Source organism: Vulpes vulpes, chromosome 12, assembly GCF_048418805.1.
Source record: "Vulpes vulpes isolate BD-2025 chromosome 12, VulVul3, whole genome shotgun sequence".
Taxonomy (NCBI): domain Eukaryota; kingdom Metazoa; phylum Chordata; class Mammalia; order Carnivora; family Canidae; genus Vulpes; species Vulpes vulpes.
This window is the reverse complement of record NC_132791.1, coordinates 97,535,465-97,559,437: the sequence shown is the minus strand read 5'-3', so window position 1 is coordinate 97,559,437 and position 23,973 is coordinate 97,535,465. Positions and strand designations below refer to the sequence as shown.

The window sequence follows — 23,973 nt, the reverse complement described above, 5'->3', positions numbered from 1 at the left end:
TTCATGAATTCTGCGGAGGGGGGATCCGAAGGTGGCACTTCCCCGACTTACTTGACTTGGGAAACCTTCTTGTCCTTTAGAGGGTATATTTTTGGATTGTTGGATTTCAGAGACATTGCATTGTATATTTTGTTTGCCCTTCACGACCTACTATCTCATTGCAATGCAAATCACAACACGTGACAATTCTGGGATTTTTAAGGCTGGAGTGAGACGGTCCTGTCACCCCTGGCAATCCACACGAGGGGAGGCAGGGTGCTAGCCGGGGGGAATCAAGGACATTGCAAGTAAGCACGGGGAGGGGCGCCTGGGTGGCTCAGTCAGTTAAGCGCCTGCCTTTGGCTCAGGTCATGATCTCAGGGTCCTGGGATCGAGTCTCCCATATGGCTCCCTGCTCTGCGGGGAGTCGGCTTCTCCCTCTGCCTCTCTGCACTCCCCATAATGCTCTGTCTCTCTCAAATAAATAAGTAAATTTTTTTTTTAGAGAAAATAAAAATGATAACTATTTTCCTCTGTCTTTGCAAGAGATTATAAAGGCTAATTGGTAACAGATGGACAAACATTAAACACTCTTAGGAAATGATAGGCAAAAGGTCAACCACAACAAGAGGCACTCAGCTGTGTAAAAATTCAGCCTCCTCGAAAAGCAGTGTGACTGCCCCGCACATCTCTGCCTTTCTTGCAGGAGGCCGCTTCAGCAGCAGCCCAGGTCAGCGGCACTTGCGTACTCAAGGAAACTACAAACCCTCCCTCGTCCTTTACAAAGGAGTCTATGTTCCCCCAAAGGAGCAGCGTTTCAGTCGGGCAAGATGCAAAAGTTCTGGAGAAGTGTGGTGGCAATGGCTGCACAATGACGTGAACAATGCCACTGACCCATATACTTGAACGTGGTTAAAATGCTAATTTTTATTTTACGTATATTTTAACACGACTTTTAAAAACTTTTTTTTTTAATGGATCTTCGAGTCTTAGCTTGAACCATTGAGCTGTATTCCACTTCCATCAATGACAAACCCAAGATGTGCAACGGGGGAGACGGGCTCGTCACTCGGACACAGATGGCACTACCACTTTCAAGAAAACCCCAAATTAAGGTCTTAGCAGGAAGTAACGGTGCCCTCTCTTCCTTCCTGCATATTCTCAGTCCTATGGGTAATAATCGCAAGAAAATCTGCAAGGTCCAGACCCCCGGCGTGGCATCCTCTTGCCACCAGAGTGACCAAACCTTATAGCGAGACAGACGTTCTCCTCAAACATGCCTGTGAGTGGAAGAGTGGAAAGGAAAGTCCCTCTCAGGAAAGGAAGCATGACTGTACCTTCCTATGTCATATAGTCACCCGTGCCCCTCAACCTTTGCCTTCAGCTCACAGGACATTCAAGGCAGGTGACCCCAAGTTCTTGGGTCCCGTCCTCACGCAAGTTGGTTTTCCTTCTCCTTTCGAGCCTCGGCCCCACGGCCGGCGGCTGGCCCAGGCCCACGGGGAGCTCCTCGGCAGGTCACAGAGGGTGGCATGGCCTCAGTAGTTAATGACTCTTTATTACTCATCTCCCGAGTGCCACACCCCAGGGAAATAACAGGGTGTGACCCCGGGGTCCCCGGATGGAGTCCCGCGTCGGGCTCCCTGCATGGGGCCTGCTTCTCCCTCGGCCTGGGTTTCTGCCTCTCCCTCTCTGTGTCTCTCAGGAATAGATACATAAAATCTTAAAAAAAAAAAAAAAAAAAGGCGTGGATGAGCCCCAAGAGGAGGAGGACTAGCCCCAGCAGTCATCTACCCCGTGGCGTGACCGGCGCTCCCGTGCCCGCTACAGAGCGGCACAGTTTGGCAGGTAGCAAGAGGGGGGGCCCGGGGCGAGGCAAGAGGCCCCTCACGGCGAGACAGCAGGTGGCCCTGCCCCGGAGGCCGCTGGCCATCCGGACGCCGGCTCGAGGCTGTGCAGGTCCCCGTGGGCCGCCGGGCCGCCCGGCCCCTGGGCTGCAGTGCGGGCTTCATGCGGGAGCGGCCGCGAGGCCCACGGGCCGGAGATGCACTGAAGGCCCGCACGGGGCGGCCTCTCTGCCCGGCGACTCGGTCCCCCCCAGCCTGGCACTTGGCCCAGGGGACAGGCAGTGTCAGCTCTCCACCTGCCCCCCCGGCCCCCGCACAGCCCCCCGAGGAGGCCTGGGGCCCGCGTGGGGCCGCAGTGCTCCCGCCTCACGGCCCTGGGGAGATGGGGGCGGCCGGAGCCCCACGTCGCCTCACCTGCCTGCTCGAGCAAATGCGGTGCGCGTGGGTGACACGGGTGTGCGAGCACCACAGGGCGTCCTGACCACGTGCCAGCCGCTTCGCGAACACAGAGGACGTGAAGACCCTGTGAACCCGCCACACTGTTGTGTGCTTAAGCGCGGGGGTGTCTGCCTACAGGTCCTGGCTTCCCGGAAGGTGCAAACGGCGGCGACCGCTGGGGGGGCTCCATTCTCCTGCTCGCATTCCCTCGGGCCGCCGAGAACCCCCCCCACTCCCCCTTTGATCCGAGGAAGGGAGCCGACAGGATTCTGTGGGAGGGGATCCCCTTGGCTGAGGTCCCCACACACCGGGCCTGGCTTTGCCCCGAGGTCCTCTGACCCTGCAGCGACCTGCCCTCACGGGCCTTACAGGGCCTCCCTCCCTGTGCACGGATGGGAAGGGGGTGGCGGCAAGGTCCCCACCAGCAGGAGGTGGCCCCGAAACAGCCAGGGAGCCCCGGCTGCTCGGAAGGGCTGTGTGTGTCACAGGGGACAGGACGACACCACAGCCGACCTTTGAACAGCGCGAGGGTCGTGGGGTACTGACCGCGCCCCTCCCCATGCAGCCGAAAACCCTTGCCTCGCCTCTAACTCCCCCAGCCCTACTGCTGGCCAGAAGCTTGGGCATTCGACGGCCGATGACCGTCCTTCGCAAACGCACCGTGAGCCGCATTCTTCTAATTCAGCAAGCCAGGGGAACGGAGTGCGAGGGAAATCATAAGGAAAATACGGCTACTGTTCTGTGTTTCCTTTTTTTTCCCTAAGATTTTATTTATTTATTCATGAGAGACAGAGAGGGAGGCAGAGACACAGGCAGAGGGAGAAGCAGGCTCCATGCAGGGAGCCCGACGCGGGACTCGATCCCGGGACCCCAGGGTCACGCCCGGCCAAAGGCAGAGGCTCAACCGCTGAGCCACCCGGGCGCCCCACTGTTCTGTATTTCTTGAAAAACACTCCACATACAAGGAGACCCTTGTAGCTCAAAGCTCTGTTGCTCACGGGTCAGCCGTGCGTCACAAGAGCCGGGAACTCGCCCTTTGGGTGACAGGACAGCAGCTGGCTGGCCACATCACTCCCTGGCCTGGCCTCACCCCGCCTGCCCTGACTCCTGGGCTGTCACCGCACCCCCCTCCCGGTTCATTCCTAGGGCCTCCTTCTCCACCCGGGGAGCGAGTCTCCGGAGCCCTGGTGGCCCAGCTCTCAAGGGCCAGGGAAACCGTCCTGAGGTCCCCGCCCCACAGAGAACCTCCGCCCAGGTTCCCTGTCACTCCAGCGTCTACCCCTAAAAAGAAAAGACAAAGGAGGACACTTACCTCGATGATAAACCAGATTTCTCACTAGCTGCTCTGATTCTGTCAATCGACTTTCCAACATGAGAGCTGCGAGGTAGTGAGGACCGAAGGGACGTACAGAATTCGGGTCACGGTGCTCATGGCATCCCCGTGTGACAGCCCAGACGGGGGGGGGGGGGGGGCAACGCAAGGGGTTCGCCAACAGGTGAGGCGAGAAGCAGAGGGTCTCCGCTGGGCCGCGGAGGGGACAGCTGCAGGTTCCCACCACACAACCCAGTGTGACTGGTGTCCCTATGCTCAGAGGTGGCGCTGGAGCAAGGGGCAGATGCAGCGGCCTGCGCACCGCGTGGCTCCGCTTCTGCGATGCCCTACGCTCGGCTCAGCTCGACTCAGCTGCAGGCCCGTGAAGCAGCAGCGGCCCGTGGGGGCCTCCGCCGGGCTGGAGGCCACGATCTCCATCTCCCCCCACCCCGGGGGCTCACGGGTGGAACAGGCGCGAAAGCCGCCAGACACTGAAAATCTGTGCCTTTGACCGGCATGTGAATTACACTCCCATTTCCCAAAATCTGGGCAATTGTCATAAATGGGTCCCCAAAGATGACACAGAAATACCCACCCGATTGGGGCCTCCCGGCTTCTCCCTCCTTGGCGGCTCTCGGAGGCGGCGGCAAAGGGCAAGGGGCTGCAGGTGCGTGGACCGCTCGCTGCCAGATTAGCTCCAAGAGCTGGATTAACCTCAAGGAGAGGAGGCATCTGTTTGCACTTTCCCTCTGTCCCCGCAGGTCCCCAGGCCGGGCACTCGGGGAACAGAGGGCGCACGACTCTCACAGTTGCTTTTTCAAGGCCTGTGGTTCTTAACAAGCGCGGTTACGGGTTGTCCATCCGTCCCAAACAAGAGCGTGATTGTAACCGTATCAAAGGCAAGCAAATCCAGAGCCCTACCCTGGGCGTCCGCTGCTCCCTGGAGCCCCAGGCCTAGAGGCACCCCAGGAAGGAGCCGCGGAGCCCACCCCACTCACACAGGCCGTGGGCCCGGGCAGGAGCTGGAGCGCAGATGCTCTGGGACCCAAGGCCGCCCCTGCCACTTGGCCTGCCGGGGCTGCTTAGCCACATGCTCCTAGCCTCCCTGGACCCAAGTTCCTTACGAGTAAGCGGGAGCCAGGCCCACTTCTCAGGAGGGCTACTGTCAGGACTCCGTGGTGACATGTGGAAGACCCCCGGCCCAGGAAACCTGCCCTGGCCTCCCCCGCATGCCCCCCTGCCGAGAGGTGCTCCACAGGCACTCCCACCCTGTTTGCAGCCACCCCTTCTCTGTACCTGCCCCCTTGCCCCCAGCAGGGTCCCAACAGCACAAATAACACACCACCGACACCTTGATTTCACAGCCCCTGGATGCTTCGTGCGGCCCCTGCCTTCGCTGATACTCCAGTGGGCCTGGCTCCTCCTTCTCCAGCGCACCTGCCTGAGTCTCCAGGACCAGCTGCCACCATCCCCTCGCCTTCCCCAGCGTGGCCAGCCTTGTCTTCTGAAAACGTGGCACCGGGGTGCTGGAAGGCGCACGTAGATGCTGGAGCCGGGGTGATGACCCCCAGTTCTCGCTAACGCGTTCCCTGGCCGAGCTCCCTCACGGCTCCACCTCAGGGTCCTCCCCTGGCAGATGCGGCGCACGGGCTGCTCCACTGGCTTGTTTCACGGGGAAACAAGAGGCCTGCTCACAGCAGCCAGTGCACGGCGGGGGGAGGAAGGGCACCGCCGTGGCCCTGCTCGAAGTCCTTCCGTGCCCTCCATCTCCTGCCCAAGTCCGGACTGCTCTGCAGAGAGCGACGGGCTGTGTGGTCATTTACATGCCTCTTCCCGCCAGTGCCGTTCTCTGCAGAACCGAACTGCATGGGTAGCCTCTTCCCATGTGACTCGGGGTGAGTGGCCCATCCGAGGGCACAGATGGCATCCCCCGGTGAGCGGTGCTGGTTCCGGGGGCGGGTATGCAGTGACAGAGGGCAGACGACAGAGAAGGATTCGGGACCGTGCTCAATGCTCGAGGAGAAGGCTGCTGTTCCCTCTTTTCCAAGTCACGGGCGGGGGGGTGAGGCATCAAATCAGCTGCCACCAGGGGAAGCCACCTTGCCACTACCAGGAGCTTAGCATTGCATCCCCTCAAAATACATCTGTTGAAGTCCTAACCCCCTGGTTTCTCAGGACGTAGCTGCATTTGGACAAAGGGCTTGTACTGTGGTTTAAGTTAAAATGAGGTCACTGACCAGCGTCCTTATAAGAAGAGATTAGGACACAGACACATGCAAGGGACAGCCCGTGTGAGGACACAGAGGGAAGGCCATCCGCAAGCCAAAGACAGAGGCCTTCGAACGAACCAACCTGCCAACACCCTGGTCCTGGACTCCCGGCCTCCGGAACCATGAAGAATAAATTCTGTTGTTGAAGCCACTCGGTCTGTGGTACAGACTCCTCTAGCATTAGACCGCACAAGGCCTGGAAGCATGCAGTGGAGCCTCTCCTATCTCTAGACTTCTAGAAACATCACAGGTGTTTCTCTGTATGTGTTTTAAGCCCGTCTGATCTGAGGTTTTCCGCGATGCGCAGCAGACAGCACCCTAATGGCCCCGCCAAGCTTCCAAGGCCTTGTCAATACTGTACGTGTCCCCTCCTAACGGAAGGGGAGCAGTGCTCCCTCCCCGTCCTTCCACGGGACGCGCATTCTGGTTATTCCCCACTCATTGCCGCCCTCGTCTTCACCATTCTTTTGCTCCACGCCTCCCTGCGCACAGACCGCTCCCCTGCTGCCCACCTCTGCCCACGGGGACGGCCGCTCTTCAAGGCATGACTCGCAGGCTCCTGCCCCCAGAGCCTGGACATCACACACGACTCCGGGCTTTCCTTGTGTAGTATTTTCCCTGCATCTGCTTTGCACTGTACGAGATTAGGCCACTGTATAGACTCCTGTAGACTCACACACATCACTCAAGAAGAGGTGGCCGTGCGTCACTGCCTCCCCACACGAAAGGAGAAAATGCCTTTTGCAGATTTTGCAGTGTGATACACTATGAGGCTCTAAATTCCCCGGTAACCTCCTTGCCTGTTCAAGGTCATTTCCGTTTCCCCCAAAATTGCTTTTGGAGATGAGATTCATAATGGAGGTCACGGTTTTCCCTTTCGCCATCCCTCCCGTCAGTCGCTTATCTGAGACTCTGTCGAAAAAGAACTAGAATCATAAATGGGGAAGAATCCGACGGCAGACGAGAAATGAATTACAGAGCGAAACCACCGCTTCTACTTAAACCACAACTCAAACGTGTTATCAGCAGATACACAAAACCAAAAATAAAACAAAAACAAACCCCAAACACCCTCATCGCCTAGATGATACGCAGATTTCAAAAAGCTGCTTCTTATGGGACTGCCCAGCAAAAGACTAAACATAAAACTTCTATTAAAATGAAATAATAAAAGCCCCACCTGGGAACACAGAAGGTTTCATGACTCACCAAGCAATCTGGCTGCAGAGACAACCAGGCCCCTATGAAGCCACACCAGCCTCCTGCACATTACCACCTCTTGCTGGCTGACCTCTAGCTGAAGAATCTTGATTCACTACTTGCAAGTTCCTTCTGAGAGCCGGAGCAGACCCTCTGTGCAGCCCCAGGGCACTCAGCTGTCTCACCATCTGTGGCCCTTGACGGTTCCTTGGTAGGGATACCCAGCACCACAAGCACAAACTCCCAAAAAGTAACACAAATGAGCAGGACAGACAGACGATACCATGAGCACCCAAGGAAGGAAAGATCTCGCTGGGGAAGGTGCCGAGGCTGCCGGGGTCTGGACCTCCATGACGTGGGACGGTTGGCTTCGGCGAATGAAGGCGAGCATCTCCCCAGCAGCCCCGGCTGACCCCTCTCACTCTTACTTTCACAGGTGCTGGCCCTGAGCACAGGTGGGTGTCACGCCAGGACCACTTCACGTTCACTGCCTGTGCCCAAGGGAGAGGCCAAGCCCGATCTGTTACTCAGGGAATGTAAATAGCGTTTGTGTTCGACTCTGGACTCTAGTACTTGGTGTCTGTGTCCCCTGGGGGAGTTCTCGTTTCCTGCTGCTGAAAACATTATCAAACCACCTTAATGGGAATTAATTATGGAAAAGGCTAGTCTGAATTAGAGATATTTTGAAAATAAATACCTTTTACTTCCAAATAAATGTTTCCTTTTCAAGTAATTAACCATTATTCCGAGCAGAGGTTCAAAGGACCTACTTTAATGAGTGACTCGGTCATTGGCAACATTCACTTGTACGTAAATACGCTAAGGCGGCGTTTCATAAAGTGCTTCCCTAGGTAGGCTCCACCTGCCCGCGGACACGCAGTTTACACCACTTAGCAAACCGTCTCTTTGCAGGGGCGAAGGGGCCCTGGCTGCCCTGTGATCATTCCTGGCGGGATGAATCGCCCTTCTATAGCTCCCGAGCCTTCATACCAATGCTTCCCTTGTGGGTTACAGAGGAGCCAAGGTCTCACCCGGGCTGACCCCGGCCATCTGTTGGGTAAGGTCAGGAAATACAATGAACTTTTGTATTAGCCTAGACCAGGGTTTCTCAAACTTGGCATGCCTAACTGGATCATTCTTTGCTGCGGGGGCCATCCTGTGCATTGTGGGATATTCAGTAGCATCCCTGGTCTCTACCCGCTGGATGCCAGTAGCATCCCCTTTCTCAGCTGTGACAACCACAGATGTTTCCAGACACTGCCAAATGTCCCCTAGTCGGGGGTGGGGGTGGGGATTTTACCACTTGGAAATCATCCAGAGAACTTTCAAAACAACTGATTCCTGGGTCCCGTGGGTAGTTCCAAAAGCTCCCAGGTGACTCTAAGAGCTCCAGCCACCACCACTGTGATCCTAGACTCATACCAGTTCACTATATCACTTTCATGAGAAGAAAAGGCTCTGGAACTTAGTCCTGAAAAACAGTGACTTGGTGTAAACATAATAACCCATTCCACAGCCCAGTAGGAATTCAAGTTTGATTAGCTGCTGTTTCTTAGTTTTCAGTAACTCATGAAATTTGACTTGAGGTCTAAGTTGACCCATGTGACACCTGTCCCTCTTCCTCTTCTTGTCATCCTAGAATTAAATCACCTTACCTTGCCCAGATGAGAGTAAGGACCCCTCTACTATCTCTTTACCTTTGCCATTCAACAAATGTTAATTGAGCACCTACTAGGTCCAGGTTCTGGGGATACAGATCTGGGCCAGGAAAGCAGGGGCAGAAAACTGGAGGGGGATGGGAATAGGGAGCCAGGGAAGGTTTTAAGAAGGTGAGAGTATGATGGGGAGGGGAGGTGGATTCTGGACTGAAGGAGTTCCACCTGCAAAGGTCAGGTTGCTTGAGAAACTGAGGGCTGGAACAGGGTCCCTGCATGGCCATGATGAGGGCAGCACAGGAGAAGCATGGAGGGTACAGACAATCAAGGACCTTGAAAACCAGCCAACCAAGCCCAAACTCATCCTGAAGGTCATGGATTTGAAGCACAGAAGTAAAAACAGCTTATCATCATCAATTTAGGACCAAAACACTGGGATTTGATGCAAGGTTGGGGGGGGGGGGGTAGATAAGATCAGGAGCCAGATGAGAAGTCCAGTCTGGTGGGTAACCAAATACACAGAGCCAGGGCTCTGAGGAAACATCTGGGTTATAGATAAAGATCTGGTGCTGCCCTACTCAGGGTGTGTGCTGGAACTTGGATGGTATGAGCTGAACTACATCCTCCTGTGCCCATTCTCCCAAGATAAACAAAAAACCCCCTCCAAACCCTCAAATGTTGAGTCCTGACCCTGAGGACCTCAGAATGTGACTGTAGTTGGAGATGGGAGCTTTACAGGGGTAATTAACTTAAAATGAGGTCATTGGGATTGGCCTTAATCCAACAGGACTGGTGTCCTTGTAAAAAGACACTAAAACACAGACGCACACAGAGGGAAGTCCGTGGAAGGTCACAGGGAGAAGACGGCATGCAAAAGCCAAGGAAAGAGGCCTCAGAAGGAACCAGCCCTGCCTACACTTGATCTCAGACTTCCAGCCCTTGGGATTGAAAGGAACTAAATGTCTGTTAGTTAAGCCCCACCACCACCACCACCCCGTCTGTGGTACTTGTTATGCAGCCCGAGCTGACTGAGACTCTAGGGAACCATCTGAAGGGAGTGGGTGGTGGAAAGGATTCCCAAAGTTGAAGAGCAGCCAGTGGAGGAGAAAAATCAGGACAAGCAGCCTTCCCCCATCATAAGGAGGGAGCATCAAGGACTGAATAGTCACTGGCCATACCATGAAGAGGCTGATGGAGATCACCAAAGCAGGCTGCTAGCTGACCCTATCTGTGCCACAGAGACCATGAGGGCCAGCGGGCAAGGCAGGGATGCTGGACAAAGCCAGCACTTTCCAAGAGCACCAATCCCTAGGATGAGGCCACACCTGTGATGGGGGCTTGGTGAGGGTTCTTCACAGAGGCCCAAACCAGTATGTGTGCTACAGGGGTAGCATGTGGCAGCCAGACAGAGGCCAGGAGGGCACGGTGCCACACAGACCCACCCTGGGCCTGGGCAGACTTCTGCCCTGGGTCTCTACTGTCTCTCCACAACCTCAGATAACTCACTGTCTACTGGGGGAAAAAAATCAAACAAATCCCCAAGGACTGATTCTAGGGGCCCGTGCGCTTGGGCCCCATGTTCTGCTGCATGTGTCCCCCAGCCCCGGCCCTGCACTACTCTCTTCCTAGCCTTTGTCAGCTCCTCTGCAGATGAGGCCCTTTCAAGACCCCAGCCCTCCTTCAGGGCCCAGCTAAACTTCCACAGCACCCGGCTCTCCCTGCCTAGGATGGGCATTTCCAGGGCTAAGCACATGTCTTGAGGGCTTTCTCAGGCATGCTCACCTCTGCATCACACACCCTCAGCTCCCGGCCCTCACATACTTGTCCCAGCTGGTCCCCTGCTGGGCCTAGAATCCTCCATATACCAAGTGTCTTGGCTCCACCACGAGCTCCTGTTCCAGGGCAGAGACCATCTTCTGCCCATCTGTGTCACCCACCTAAGGCGGAGCAGGAGGCCTGCCTACAGAGCAGATGTTCTGGCCGAAGGACCAGGGCCAGGCACCACACAAGTGGCTGCAGAAATCACCTCTAAAAGCAGGGAGAGGAGGGACGAAGAGGTTGTATGTAACTGTCTTCCAAAAATAGGACAATACCTATGTGCATAGCAATGTTATTTCCAAGAGCCAAAAGGTGGAAGCAACCCAAGAGTCCATCAGTAGATGAAAGGATAAACAAAACGTGGTCTATATATACAATGGAGTATTGTTCAGCCTTAAGAAGGAAGGAAATTCTGGCACATGCTACAGCGCAGACGAACGCTGAGAACGTTACGCTAAGTAAAATCAGCCAGTCGCAAAAGAACAAGTACTATAATGGTTCCACTTATGTGAGGTCCCTGGACTGGTCTGATCCAGAGACAGAGAGTGGAGTGAGTGGTGGTTGGCAGGGGCCGGGGAAGAGGAGGGCACTTAGTGGTGAATGCAGGAAGAGTTTCAGTTTGGAAAGATGACAAAGTCCCGGAGATGGATGATGGTGATGGTTGTACACACTGTGACTGTACGTAAAACCATTCAACTGTACACTTAAACATGGTTAAAATGCCAAGTTTTATGTTACGTGTATTTTACCACAATTTAAAAAAAAAAAACTTTAAAAAAAGTAGGACAGAAACTTTGTGTTCACTGCAAACGCTCATGTATATTCATTGGCGAACCGTGGAGTTCCTCAGTATGTAACAATCAAGGGTGCCTAATTTGTAAAGCATCTTTTAAACACACAGAAAAAAAGCAGCTTTTAATCTAATCTTGGAGGAAACACTCTGTAGTGCAAATTAGTATGCGGAGTGCATAACCCATCCATAATTTAATATGACCACTGGGACGCTTGTGGCTCTTGTACGCCAGCATCATCTTCTTTGCTCTTCTGGTTTAAATGATACTAAGAAATAAAGTGTGGCGGTTAGCTAGCAGAATTGAATTAGAGGAAGGACTGACCTTCCTCTCCACTTAAAAAACAAAAACAAAAAACAAAAAACACAAAAATGGCCGATAGACACTTAACTAGCATTCCTATGACTTAACATTCTTTACCACACATTCCTATGACTCAGCTGTTTGGTTCACTGCTCAGATAAGTAAACCAACTGTCTCACTTCTGGGGCAGTGTTTTCAAATATAAGAAGGCTCCATGGATCCTTCTTGCTGTTGCACACCTTGAGCGAACTAAACGTTCAAAACTAAATTGGCTAGGGCTTTGTGAAGCTGTTCCCTGGGAAAAAGAGACCCACAAGAAGTATGTTGCACTTTTACTACAAGAAATCTAGAAAAAAGATACAAAGCACAACCTAAGAATAGAGAAGCAGAGAAGACACTGAAAAAAAAAAATCAGGAAGAAAGACTTGCAAGAGCTCAGGGATACTTGCTTAGCTCTGCAGCAGATAACAGCTGGCTTGGTGAAAGATGACAGGCTAGAGGTCACCAGAAGCACCGCGACTCAGAAGGGCCCACGTCTGGCCTAATGCTAGGCTGTCATGTGTTGATCTTCATAATTTTTTGAACAAGGGGTTCTGCATTTTCTGCATTTTGCACTGGGCCCTGCAAATTATGTCGCTGGTCCTGACCAGCAGAAGGTTTGGAAAAACAAAGATACTCACTCTTTGAGGGTGGGGGTGGGGTAGGGCGAGGGTGGGGGCAACGATTTGTAAGCCTGCTGCAGTGACAGCCCAAGCTCTCTCTGTGATCTGGAGCTAATAACTGAGACCGTTTATCATTATTTCTAGAAAAGAAGCCTTAGAAAGAGTATCCTTGCCAGTTCCATACTAAGCTTAAGTGGCCAGTTAAGTTATATTCTGAGTCTTTGGGAAGAAAAAGAATGCTTTGTTTAAAGCATTTAATGGCTAAATTCTCGAGATTCGATTATTCTCGATTCATTGGCAAAAAGATTCGTCTCTAATCCCTCCCACGCCAGTGAAGAATAGCTCCTACCACCCCCCGTCACATGGTCTGGAGGAGACCCCCAGCGCGGGGTAACTGCATCCCCTGCTCTGCAACCTGCCTGGACATCTGATTTGCCCCCAGGAATCTGGAACTCACAGAGGAATGCTGGCCTCTGTGCCGACCGCTGCCCGACCAGGTAAGCAAAAGCATGGACAAAGTCAGTCTGTAGGGGAACAAGCTGACTTCTGGAGAAAGGGCTGGGAGCACATGTGGCTTCTGACAGAAGGGCGGTGGCAACAGAGTTCCCGGAAGACTTACACGCAGCCCCCACCCCCACCCCAATTGTCTCGTGTCAGATCCCACCTTAGCTTCCTTGAGCCATTCCTGCATCTTTCCCTATTTTCTTAATGTAATGTGAAATTTTTTTCATTATTTGCAACCAAGAGTCACACAAGAGGTCCTGCAGAATATAACGCTACGCAAACAGAGCGGCCTGGAGAGCCCTCGGGCCGTGTTCTGTTCCAGCAATGGTGTATTTTAGGGGAAATCCAGCTAAATCAGTCAATACCCACTGCCTCTCTCTCCTAGAGATACAGGCCTTGCCAATCTCCGGGTCACTTGTCCGGAGGAAGGTCTGCCCATACATAACGAGCAGCACTGAGCAGCCTTGAGCACATGAAGGGACAAGCCCCAAGTCACAGATGACCAAAGTCTGAAGGCTGCTGAGGCCGGTCCCAGCCCTCCCGTGAGCAGTCAGCAAGGACAGCATTCGGGATGGGGGGACCTGCCCTCCGGGGGCACCTGCTCCTGGGGTTGGCTCTTTGCCTCAACCTCCCTGCCGTGAGGTCCAGAGTTACCATCCACTCCCCTAAAGCTCCAGTTTCTCCCACCCGCTTTCACCAGCACGGCTAGCCCGGACTTGTTAACACGTTTAGCTCGCTCTCCATTTAATGGCATCATCTCAGGTTTCTGAGCCAAGGCCTCCGTGGGGGTGTGAAGCCCCCAGCAGAGCCCTGCTCCCCATTCCTCGAGGTCAGCCAGGAAAGCATTTTCCTTTTCAGGTCCTCTGGAGCCCTGTGACCAATGACCTGAAAACAAACCAAGCCATTAAATGGTCTTTTTTTTTTTCACCCGACTGGAGGTCCTCTTTGGTCAGATTCCTGAGGCCACAATGGATTCCGGTGTCCTGTGTGAAGGGCACACTCGGCTGGCCACGTTATCAGTTTCGGGGCCGAGAGGAGGGAACAGGCGCCTTGGAGAGCCCAAGGAATAAATCACCCTCAGGTGTGGCCTATCAGCTCCTCCCCACCTAAGTGTTTCTCAGATGACTCACTCAGCTGGTCCTCACCCCGCAGACAGGAGGGACAAAGGGACCCGAGATTCCCAGGCTCCTCAGGGTTTCCCAGGCACCTGGGAGGAGGGAGGGTGGTGGGCTCTCCCCAGCTGTCCTCATTCTGGCCTCACGACGGCCCCGGAGGGCAGGTGAGCGATGACCCACTTTCCTGATGAGCGTCCTGCTGCTCCCAAAGACAAAGCTGATGGAGTTGTACCTCCGACTGCTGGTCCCAAGCAATGTCCCAGACCCGAACCCACTCCCGCCAAACTGCAAAGCCCTTTCTCCTCTCTAAATGGTATCAAATGCAGGTGAGCTCAGACATTTATGGTGAAGGCTTTTGTGGGTCAAAGACGAGGACGACACAGCCCCAGTGGGGAAAGGGGCAGGTGCCACTCTGGCCACCACACAGCTCGTGTCAGGACAGAGACACAGCCACGTGCTCGGGGCATGAAATGAGGATGAGAGACCTGAAGGAGGAACAGGGATCGGCTGGCTGGAGGAGGGAGGAAAGGGCGTCCCAGGTGAGTGGGCCAATGAGGCAGATGCAGCAGAGGTCAGGGAAGGCGGCCCGAGAGACCGTCAGCACAAGCCACAGCACAAGCCACAGCATAGCCAAGCCCACCCTGCTGGGCAGCTACTAACAGGTGTGACCCTTCTTAGGTGGCGACAGGAAGACCTTCCCGGACAGACCAGTTACAAGGAACGAGCCCAAGTGAATGGGCAGGAGCACCCACCGGCACTTCCCGGCCCCTGTCCCTGTGGGGGCTGCTCCTGGGCAAGAAGACCCTGCAGGGTGAGGGGAACTAGGTTCTAGCCCTCCCAGAGCTGGTGGCTCTGGATGGGTCAGTGACACCCCCCACACTCACTCCAGCCTCAGTCTCATCTGTAAGCTGAGGACCTAGGACTAGGAGGTAATATTATTCCCTAGTCGTGCCCGGGATGATTTTTCACCTGGCATTCGGTACAGGGAAAGCTGGTTGAATCAAAGTAAACTCTAGACTGATGGTTTCCCATATCAGGGTCTTTCGGCCTGGTGCAAAGTCCATCAGCACTCTCCCCCTTCGAACAGGAGGGCAGGAGAAAATTCTAGAACATTCCAATGGGCCAGTGCTGCTTCCTCTCGATAGCCCTGGAAAGATGCTCCAGGCCCACTTACCCCAGGTCGGGCCTGGACCTGCAGCTGCCTTGCGATTTCCCACAGCTCCCCCCCAGAACCTCTCCTTGGGCTGGCCGGCCTGCTTCCCACAGCCCCAACCACCCGGTTTCCCCGGGACCTTTGATGAGGCTGCGTCTCCCCATCAAATTCTGTCCCCCGTGCCCTCTGCTTCTCCACAGGGCCCCATTCCCCATCCTAGGCCTCCTCACTTCCCCGGTCTGCCTTGCGGCCCTCCATCCCAACTCATCCTCCTAGCTGAGTTGGTTCACCTCATGGCTGGTGTACTGAACGTGACTCCCGGCCACCCTCCCCACATTCCCACCTTCACTGCCTCCTGCCAGTTCTAAGCTCTCACATACCACAGGGCCCTTGCAACTGCCATTCCCTCTCCTCTCTCTCCAGCTCAGCCCTCCGATCTCAACTCAGATGTCAGTTGTACTCAGAGACCAGGCGGTGTAGGCCGGGCTTTTTGTTCCTTCATTTCCTTTCTTTCCACATACTTAACTCTGTGTGTAATTAAAGGATTATTATTAATTAGTTAAGGGGTGTCCCCCCTCATTAGTCTAGAAGCTCTATGGGAGTGGAGCTGTCTCTATCATTGTATCTCGAACACATAGCACAAAGCTTGGCCCAACAGAGGGACTCATCTATGAAAGGAAGGAAAGGGAAAAGTCTATTAAAAAAAATGGAAAGGAAAGGAAAGGAGTGGCCTGGGTCTCACTTAGTGGCATAAGAATCATTGTAACGACTGGATTGTCTGCAAAACCTCGATGTGTAGTGTTTGCCACTTGCATGGTGTAAATGCTCCCACCACAGCGGAGCGGGAGCCACCGACGAGACATCCCTGAGTGCGCAGTTGGATAGAGATGCACTGGCTCCGAGTCAGCAGAGGCCAAGCTGGCTCGAGCACACTGCTGGCTTGTGGTGACGCCACGGCTGACATTCAGAAAGCCCATCATGTTTTTAAATGACATCAACTTTTGACTCAATCCTACTTTGGACTGAAGGCCAAAATGAATAGAGGCCTGCGAAAGAATGCTACAGACAAAAGAGGGGGTAAAAAAAAAAAAGAAGAAGAAGAAAAAAGAGGTTTCACAGCTAGATCAGAATGAGAAGATGCAGAAAGGTGAGCCCCGCTGCCTGGGCAGGAAGACTGCTGTGCTGGCTCCCAAAGATGACAAGGGCTGCCTCACAGCCATTTAGCTTCTGGTCTTCCCACTGGCGCCGCTGCCAAATGCAGCGCTGAGGACATTGTTGTAGCAAGTCAAAAGCTGCATGAAATGCTGGTTATATCCAGGGACCTAATATTTATTTCCCTTTCTAGCAATTTATCCTACTAGCTCAATAAAAGCAAAATGGGCATCTGCAACACCAAATCACAGAAATACCAAGATCAAAAAGTATTGGGAGAAAGTAGGGGATCCCCCCCCCAATATCCCAGGATTATGGAAGCCCTACATCTAACGCAAAACCCAGAAACTGTAAACGGATAAGATTCATTTGACTCTAAAGAAACCAAAAGTTTCTGCGTAACAACACCACCATAAATAAAATAAAAAGACAAACAAAAAGCCAGGGCAAAAACATTTACCAGACATCCAGAGAGTTAATTTACTTTATGCCTGAAGTACTTCCACAGAAACGTTTGTATACTCCTCCCCCGCCCAAAAACAAAAAAACAAAACACAAAAAAACAAACAAAAAAAACCATACACAGGCGAAGGACCTCAGGAGCCAGTTTAAAGAAATGGAAGCAAATGGCTCAAAAAACTTCAGAGACGTGTTTAACCCCCTTCTTCGCAAGAGGAATGCAAATTATAACAACAACGGAACACACCTCCCAGGTTAAACTAGGAGACGCTGAAAAGTGTGCTAAGTCCTTGGTTGGGGAGGGTGTGGGGAACAGGAGCTCCAGGATTACTGATGGAAGTGTAAATTGGTAAGATCCCTAGGGACAGCACTGAACAACATCCATCAAAATTAAAACGTCGCAACTTTGACCCTCCACTTCGAAGAATTTCACGCATGCCAGATTTCATTATACAGTACACAACGGCAAAGAGGGGGAAACCACCTCAGCGCCCCCTTATTAGGTGCCTAATGGGGTCAATTACGGCCTGCCCACGCTGTGGAGGACCGCTGCTCGGACACCGTGTCACCGACGCGGACGGAGGGGCTCTCCACGTAGTGACAGGTGCGCATCCCCGACACTGGTGGCAACAGGCACAGAACAATGCGCAGATCATGTCATTGTTTGTGAGAGAAAAATATACAAATGAAAATATACTTGGGCTATTTCTAGAAGGATACATAAGAAACTGGTAACCATGGTTGCTTCTCAAGAGGGAAGCCGGAGGCAGAGATGGCAGGCAACGCTACTTCTACTGTCTGCTTTCTGCACCACGTGCATGCATTCTCTATTAGTTTCTAAAAACAGACAGGCATAAAGATGTTCACCGTCGTGTTGTATACACCAGACAAAATAAGTAAAACACCCCTAGGATGACCTGACACTGGGTTATTTTTAAGATATTACTATTGCAATGAAATTGTAATTATTTTTAATCCTAATTAAATTGTACCAAATCGCTTTAAATACTTTTAGACTTGAGCCCCAGAAAAAGAATACAAATTACTTCCCAGGATATTTAAACAACCCTCAGATGTACTTACAGGATGAAAGCCAGCAATCTTTGAGACCTCATGGAGAACAGAAGAAGGAACAGAAGATTGGGGACAAACGTCCCAAACTTTACATATACAGAAAGAGAGTGGACCTTAGAAAGTTTAGCAGCGGACACTGATTTTTTTGGCCACACTCCAAGGACTCTTCAAGGAAGTGGTGAGCGTTGGAAACCAAGGAGGGGGTTCACTCAGGACAACGCAGGGTAATGATGCAAATTTCTAAGAGGAATATTGCAAGGTCAGCAGCATGGTTTTTGGTTTTTTTTTTTTTAACTTCGTGTAAAATCTTTTGACAATCCAAGCCGCCAGCGGATGCTGGTGCGGGGACAGGGAGCCATGGCCAGCCTGGGGCCTCCCAGAGCCGACCTCTAACTGACTGCAGAGCTCCGTTAGCATTTGTTTCAGGAAGGCAAGGCAGGGAGATAAACCGCGGAAGTATGAATGTCACTAGGAAGCTGAACACAGGGCTCAAGGTACACAGCACCAGGCCCACTCAGGCATGTGTTAACTGATTATCCAAGATAATGCTCTGTGTGCAGACCGGCCTTGGGTTATTCAACATTCTTAACGAAAGGAAGTAACATAATAAAAGGAAACATTTGGAAAACTTTATAGGGTCGCACGAAAAGAAAGGTGGTATTATTATCATTATTATTTTGAAGGCACTGAAAGGTTTGGAACAGATAAGAAATACCGAAGACCAAGGCACACGACAGAAATAAAGTAGATCCTAACAGGAGAGATCTAATAACCCAAAACTGTTACGATGAGGCCTAAATCGTGCGCCGCGTCGCAGAGGTGTAGCCTGAGAAATCCTGGACGATGCAATCCCATAAAGATTTGGTGCCTGTGGTCTCCAGATAGAAGCAGCTTGTCATGTTTACTGAAAGGCTTCATGCATCAGCTGCAGGCTTCGTCAGGGGAAGCCGAGTGTCCGTCCACGCTCTTGATTAGAGACACGGCGTCCTCCAGGCTGTGTTCTCAGTGTCCCGTTAAAGAGACGCATATGGCAAGTGCAGCAATCTGTATGGCCGACTGTGTCATGTGTGCAACGGCTGAAGTAGCTGGAGACTTTTTAGCCGGGAAAGAAACCTGGGTATTCTCAGATAGCTGAACATGTATTATGTAGAGGTAAAAGAACCCGTCAGGGGAGCAAGCCACACAAAGAGGCGTGAGGTGACCTGAGCTATATTCACCCAAAAGCATGCCTGCCTGCGAGCAAGAGCGACCACGGAGTGAGCCGCTGAGCCAGCGGGGCCCTCTCCTCCCAGCCTGGAGGGGGGTGCCCATGTCAGGGATAGTAACCAGTTGGGGAGACAGGCTTGTCGGCCCCAAGATCCCTTTGAACTATCATAACTGGAGATTCTAACTGGCTTTGGCAGTTCCACCTGTGCAGGTGCTACTTACAGCCTACAGGTGATGGGCCGTAAAAAGTATAATATGCAACATATATATACACGCTATGTAGCAGGACACGCGTATACATTAATAATATGGATTTATAATACGCTCTCTTTGTAATACGACACGGACTCATAATAAAACACACACTCATAATACGACGTAACGTACGCCCGGCAGTTTTTCTGTATCCCCTGCCCACTGAACACTTAGGGACAGAAGGAACAGGACCCAGACTGGAGTGGCACATACAGGCTGAGGGACACCTAATGACAAGGACACTGCGTGAGTTTATCTGCAGGTGGATCGATCGTGGTATGGAGTGGGGAAAGAGGGTACAAAAGGCAACGGCTCAGACTCTGAACTTTCATCCACTGACGGAAGGTGAGCCTTTCTGCTTCTGCTCTTAGAAACGAAGCTGACGGGCACCTGACCTCTAGAACCGCGCCCATCACGGTACACGTTCCGTATTTGTACACCTGATACAGCGTCCAGTGCCCACAGCCAGCTGAAGCGATATGGGCCTCAGTACCTGCCAAATGCGCTTAAAGGGCTCCTCAAGGCATTTGTTACGGAATAGAACAGTGTAGAAGGACAGTCCTTTATTTAGATCTTATTTGTGCGTGAAAATCAATATGTCCTTTCTAGCCTTTATCTTGCAAGAAAATGTGTCTCTAACTGTTGTGCCGGGGTCTTCAGCTCCCAGTTTTGTCCCGCCAGCTGCAGGTAACGGTGACATAGCCACGAAGCAGCCCCAAAACATAGTGCACTCATTACTGCCATCTTTGACTCTCCTGAGAGCTAATTTAGAAAAACTGTCCAGCTCTCCACTGTGCCTTTAAAGCCTGTTTTCAAGGACTATTTTAGTTCTCTCATCCTGCCATCCGTGGCAGAGTGTGAATAGCTGCTCCTGGGTCCCCACCACTAGGATAATGATGCTCTATCCCACACCTCCTAACTTTCAAGTTCCCTTCCCCTCTGACCTCAGGACAGAGCACCCTCTAAACACATTGGCTTTGATCTCTATTATTCCTCCTCTCCTTTAAAAAGGGGTTTAAAGTATTTGAAAATGTTGCCAAATCCTTACTTTCACAGACATACAAAGGGTATTAAAATAGTCACTGTAGTCATTGTTCTGAATTTTTCCATGCTGGTAACAAAAAACAAATGTTGCCCAGCACGGATGGGAAACAGAGTCACAGCAACACATTTGCAAAGAAGCTCTGGAGCTGGGGGGTGGGGGTGGGGGTAGGGGTGGGGGGTGTCAAGGTGAACCAAGCCTGAAGGATCTTCCCCATTAACAGCTAATCCTGTCAGTTCCCACAGGACAGATCATTTCTTGCCAGGTTGGTACAAGATTAAAACAGTGATTATGATGATGTAAGAGTTTCATCTTACACATCCATGAGCTACAACTGTTTACTAACACTCATTTTGGGGCGGTGGGGCGGGGGGGAAGCGCACGCACATTGTCAAATTTCAGTCTCACATTTAAACAAAGCACTTAAAACTCTGCCCGGAGCTGCCCAGAAGGAGGGGGGAAGGTCTACACTTACTTTGAAATGCAAATCAGTCATTTAAAACACAGAAGGGGCAAAAAAAAAAAAAAAAAAAAAAAACAAACCACACATTGCTTAGCAAATGGCTCTCACACGTTTAAAAAAAAAATTGGGAAATATAGACATGTCAGGGATTGACTGTCTAACAGTGCCCAGTCTCCATTTGTCCTGTGGGCCCCACATCTCTCAAAAAACACTGCTGCTCCACTTCACACAATGCGATACCCCTGCCCGAGGGGCTCCTCTGGACTCTGGGCACGGCGGCCGCTGCTCAGCCGAAGCTTCCCAGGGGCTCAGTGTTTCAGACAAAAGCAGCTGCTGTGTAAGAGCCTCGGTGTCAGGGAAGACAAAACAAATTCCTAGTTTCCTTCCTGCCCTCTAGAGAGACGCCGCTCAAGTCGCGAGGAAACATTTGAGGGGACACACTCGAGTGGCAAAATGTGAAGTCGATAAATACCCATCCTTGGGGAGCAATGAGCCCGATGAGGAGGGAACAAGAATTTGCAAAAGCTCTTTGCTTCTGCGGCTGTAACTTAGGGGGAGGCTTTGGCCGCCTTTAGTCTGCACGCCCAGCCTGGGTGCAGAGGCCGAGCAGGGAGCAGCACACCTGGGGCCACGGCAGGGCTGTCCCGGGCAGGTGTCTGCGTGCAGGAGGCGGCTGGCCCGGGCTGCGGCCGTCGGACCCTGAGCCAGGGGAGCGCTCGGCAGGTCGGCGGCCTCACCCTTCTGCAGAGCCACCCGGGGCCGGCGGGAGCGGGGCAGCGAGCGAGCCAGGGTGACAGCTCGCAGGGGAGGGGGAAGGGGGCTCGAGTCATGCTGGAGGGAGGGGGCCCGCCTTCCAGGCGTGCACGGGGGCCGGAGCTGGGGTGCGCACTGGCGAGGGCGCTGGAGCCCGGTGCAGGGCTGGGAGGCAGTGTCCGGGGGGCGCCGAGCAGCCCCGCTCCCCACCCAGGGGCCAAGCCCCGGCGAGGTGCAAGCCCGCGCGGGCCGTGGGTGGCGCCCCCCTCGGGCGCCCCGCGTGCCCCGGGCGCAGCCCTTACCTTGCTCACCACGTTTTGCACGAGGCCGGTGCGGATGCCGTAGTCCCACGCGTGGCAGTCGCAGTGGGAGGCGTTGTCCGGCCTGTCCGGGGGGGACGGCAGGGGCGGCGCGTCGGCCCCGCCGCGGCTCGCGTTGCCCGGGGGCGCCCACGGGGCGGGCGCGGGCGCGGGGGGCGAGGCCGCGGGCCCGGTCCAGTTGGCCGCGCCGGGGACCCCCGCCGGCCCCGCGCCCTTGCCGGCCCCGCGGCACCAGAAGTTGGGCTGGTCCAGGAGGAAGGAGTCCGAGAACTGGCTGAAGCCGATGAAGAGCGCGGGGATCCAGGTGAGCAGCACGAGGGTCCTCTGGTAGCCGCCGCCCAGGCCGCCCAGGAACGGCAGCACCGAGCCGTCGTAGTCCAGCAGCAGGAGGCTGGGCGCCGCGGCCGCGCTGCAGCCCGGGGGCGCGGGGTGCGGGGCGGGCAGCGGCTGCAGGTCGCCGGCGGGGCCCGCGCGCCCCCCGCGCGCCGCCGAGGCCGCCGCGTCCCCGGGCCGCCGCGAGCCGCCCTCCTCGGCCGGGGCCGCCTGCCGCCCGGGCCCGCCGCCCGCCGCGTCCCGCCGCCGCTCTAGCGCCATGGCCCGGGCCCTGGGCGCCCGCAGACGCGCATAGACGCGCCCGCGCGGGGGGAGGGCCCGGCCGCGGACGCGCTCGGCCGCCGCGGGGCCTCAGTGCGCCCCCATGCCGCGGCCCGGACCCTGCGGCCCCGCTCGGGCGGACGCGGCCCGGGCCTCAGCCGCCGCCGCTCATCGGCCGCGAGCTCCGGGGGGAGGGGGGGCGGGGCGGGGGCGCGCGGCGCGGCGGCCGCTCCCCGGGAGCCCGCGACGGATCTGCCCGGCCTCGGGCGCTCCCGGAAGCCGCAGGCTCGGGTCCCCGCTGCCCAGCCCGCCGCGCGCTCGGGCTCCGCGAGCCTCCTCCTCCTCCTCCTCCTCCTCCTCCTCCTCCTGGCCCTCCGCCTCGCCCTCCTCCGCCTCCCCCTCCTCCCGGCCCGCCCCCTCTCCCCCCGCCGCGGTGGAGGTAACCGCGGCACCTGCTGCGCCCCGCTCCGGCGCGCGAGCGCCCCCTCCAGCCGGGCCGGGCCGGGCTCCGCGGCGGGGGGGGCGGGGAAGCGGGGAAGCGGGGAGCCCCGCGCCTGCCGGGCTGGAGGATCCCGGGCTCGCGCAGGGCGAGGCGGGGGAGCAGCGCTGGAGACGGGGGGGCCTCCTCCGCGCGCCCTCCTTGGCCCCGCTCTGCGCCCTGCACCCTGCACCCCGGGTCCCGGTGGTGACCTCTGCGCGCTCCAGGGGGGGGGCCCCGCTCCCCGCGGTCCACGCCCTGCTCCCGGAGCCCCAAGTGCCCGGCGTGCCGGAGCAACACCCTCGCACTTTTTTTTTAAATTTTTTTTGGGGGTGGGGGGGCATTCAGATGATGGTTGAATTTTTGTGTGTGTGTGTGTGTGTGTGTGTGTCCGTGGCAGGAATGCGCATTGGCCAGTTTTCAGGCCGCCGGTCCCCGGCTCCCCAAATCGCCATTTCTCCCCCGCTCCCAAACGCGTGCGGTGCAAGCGCCCCGCCAGCGCGAGCTACACGGTGCGCACCCGGCCGCGAGCCGGGGTGGCCGCCCCCGCCCCCGCCCCCGCCCCCGGATCTCGAGTTCCCGTCTGCAACGCCAAGTGCACAGGCGCGCACATCCACATTCACACACACACACGCGCGCGCGCGCACGGAGCCGAGGCTCTCCCCCCTCTCCGGGGCTCCAGCTCGAACCTTGCCCAGCCAGCGCTGTATAAATAACACCAGGCCTGCGGCAACCGGCTGCATTAGCATATTCCCCCTTTGCAGGAGCGAGGAGAGTGCAGCACCCCTCACCCCGGCGGCCCCACATGCTGGAGACATTTTCACATCCTGAGAAGTTTATTGATGGGAGTCTTAGGGCAATCCATTTCCAGTAGGACTGGGGGGGCTGGGGGGTGGTGGAAGATGGGCTCCTTCTTGCTTTACAAAGGAACACACTCTGGGCTACAAATGCTGAACGCGTTCCTGTGCATTTCCATCATCTGCTTATATGCTTAACCTGTTTGTGGGCATCGTGCGCTTACTACTAAAATACTGGCACATGGGGGAAGATTATTTCTGAAGTCTGTTAGGGGAGTTGGGCCTTGGGGATGGGAGGAGGTCATGGACTTGCCCAAGTGGCTGACAAGGGGA

The 23,973-nt window shown here is 54.8% G+C and overlaps 1 protein-coding gene and 1 long non-coding RNA gene across 5 annotated transcripts in view; one reads left to right on the top strand and one right to left on the bottom strand.

Moving 5' to 3' along the window:
• The window catches only part of SLC22A23 (solute carrier family 22 member 23), a 163,836-nt gene extending 141,340 nt beyond the window's left edge, over positions 1-22,496 (bottom strand). The window contains exon 1 of one of the 4 annotated variants that reach the window (XM_072729220.1): positions 21,754-22,496. In XM_072729220.1, coding sequence (XP_072585321.1) covers positions 21,754-22,365 — 612 coding nt within the window. In that variant the 5' untranslated portion in view covers positions 22,366-22,496. The remainder of the gene's footprint in view (positions 1-21,753) is intronic. The other 3 variants (XM_072729219.1, XM_025982604.2, XM_025982605.2) reach the window with 3 other exon arrangements.
• The window catches only part of LOC112907385 (uncharacterized), a 69,096-nt gene continuing 67,063 nt past the window's right edge, over positions 21,941-23,973 (top strand). Inside the window, exon 1 of the long non-coding RNA XR_011995723.1 lies at positions 21,941-22,075. This is a non-coding gene — a long non-coding RNA (uncharacterized lncRNA). The remainder of the gene's footprint in view (positions 22,076-23,973) is intronic.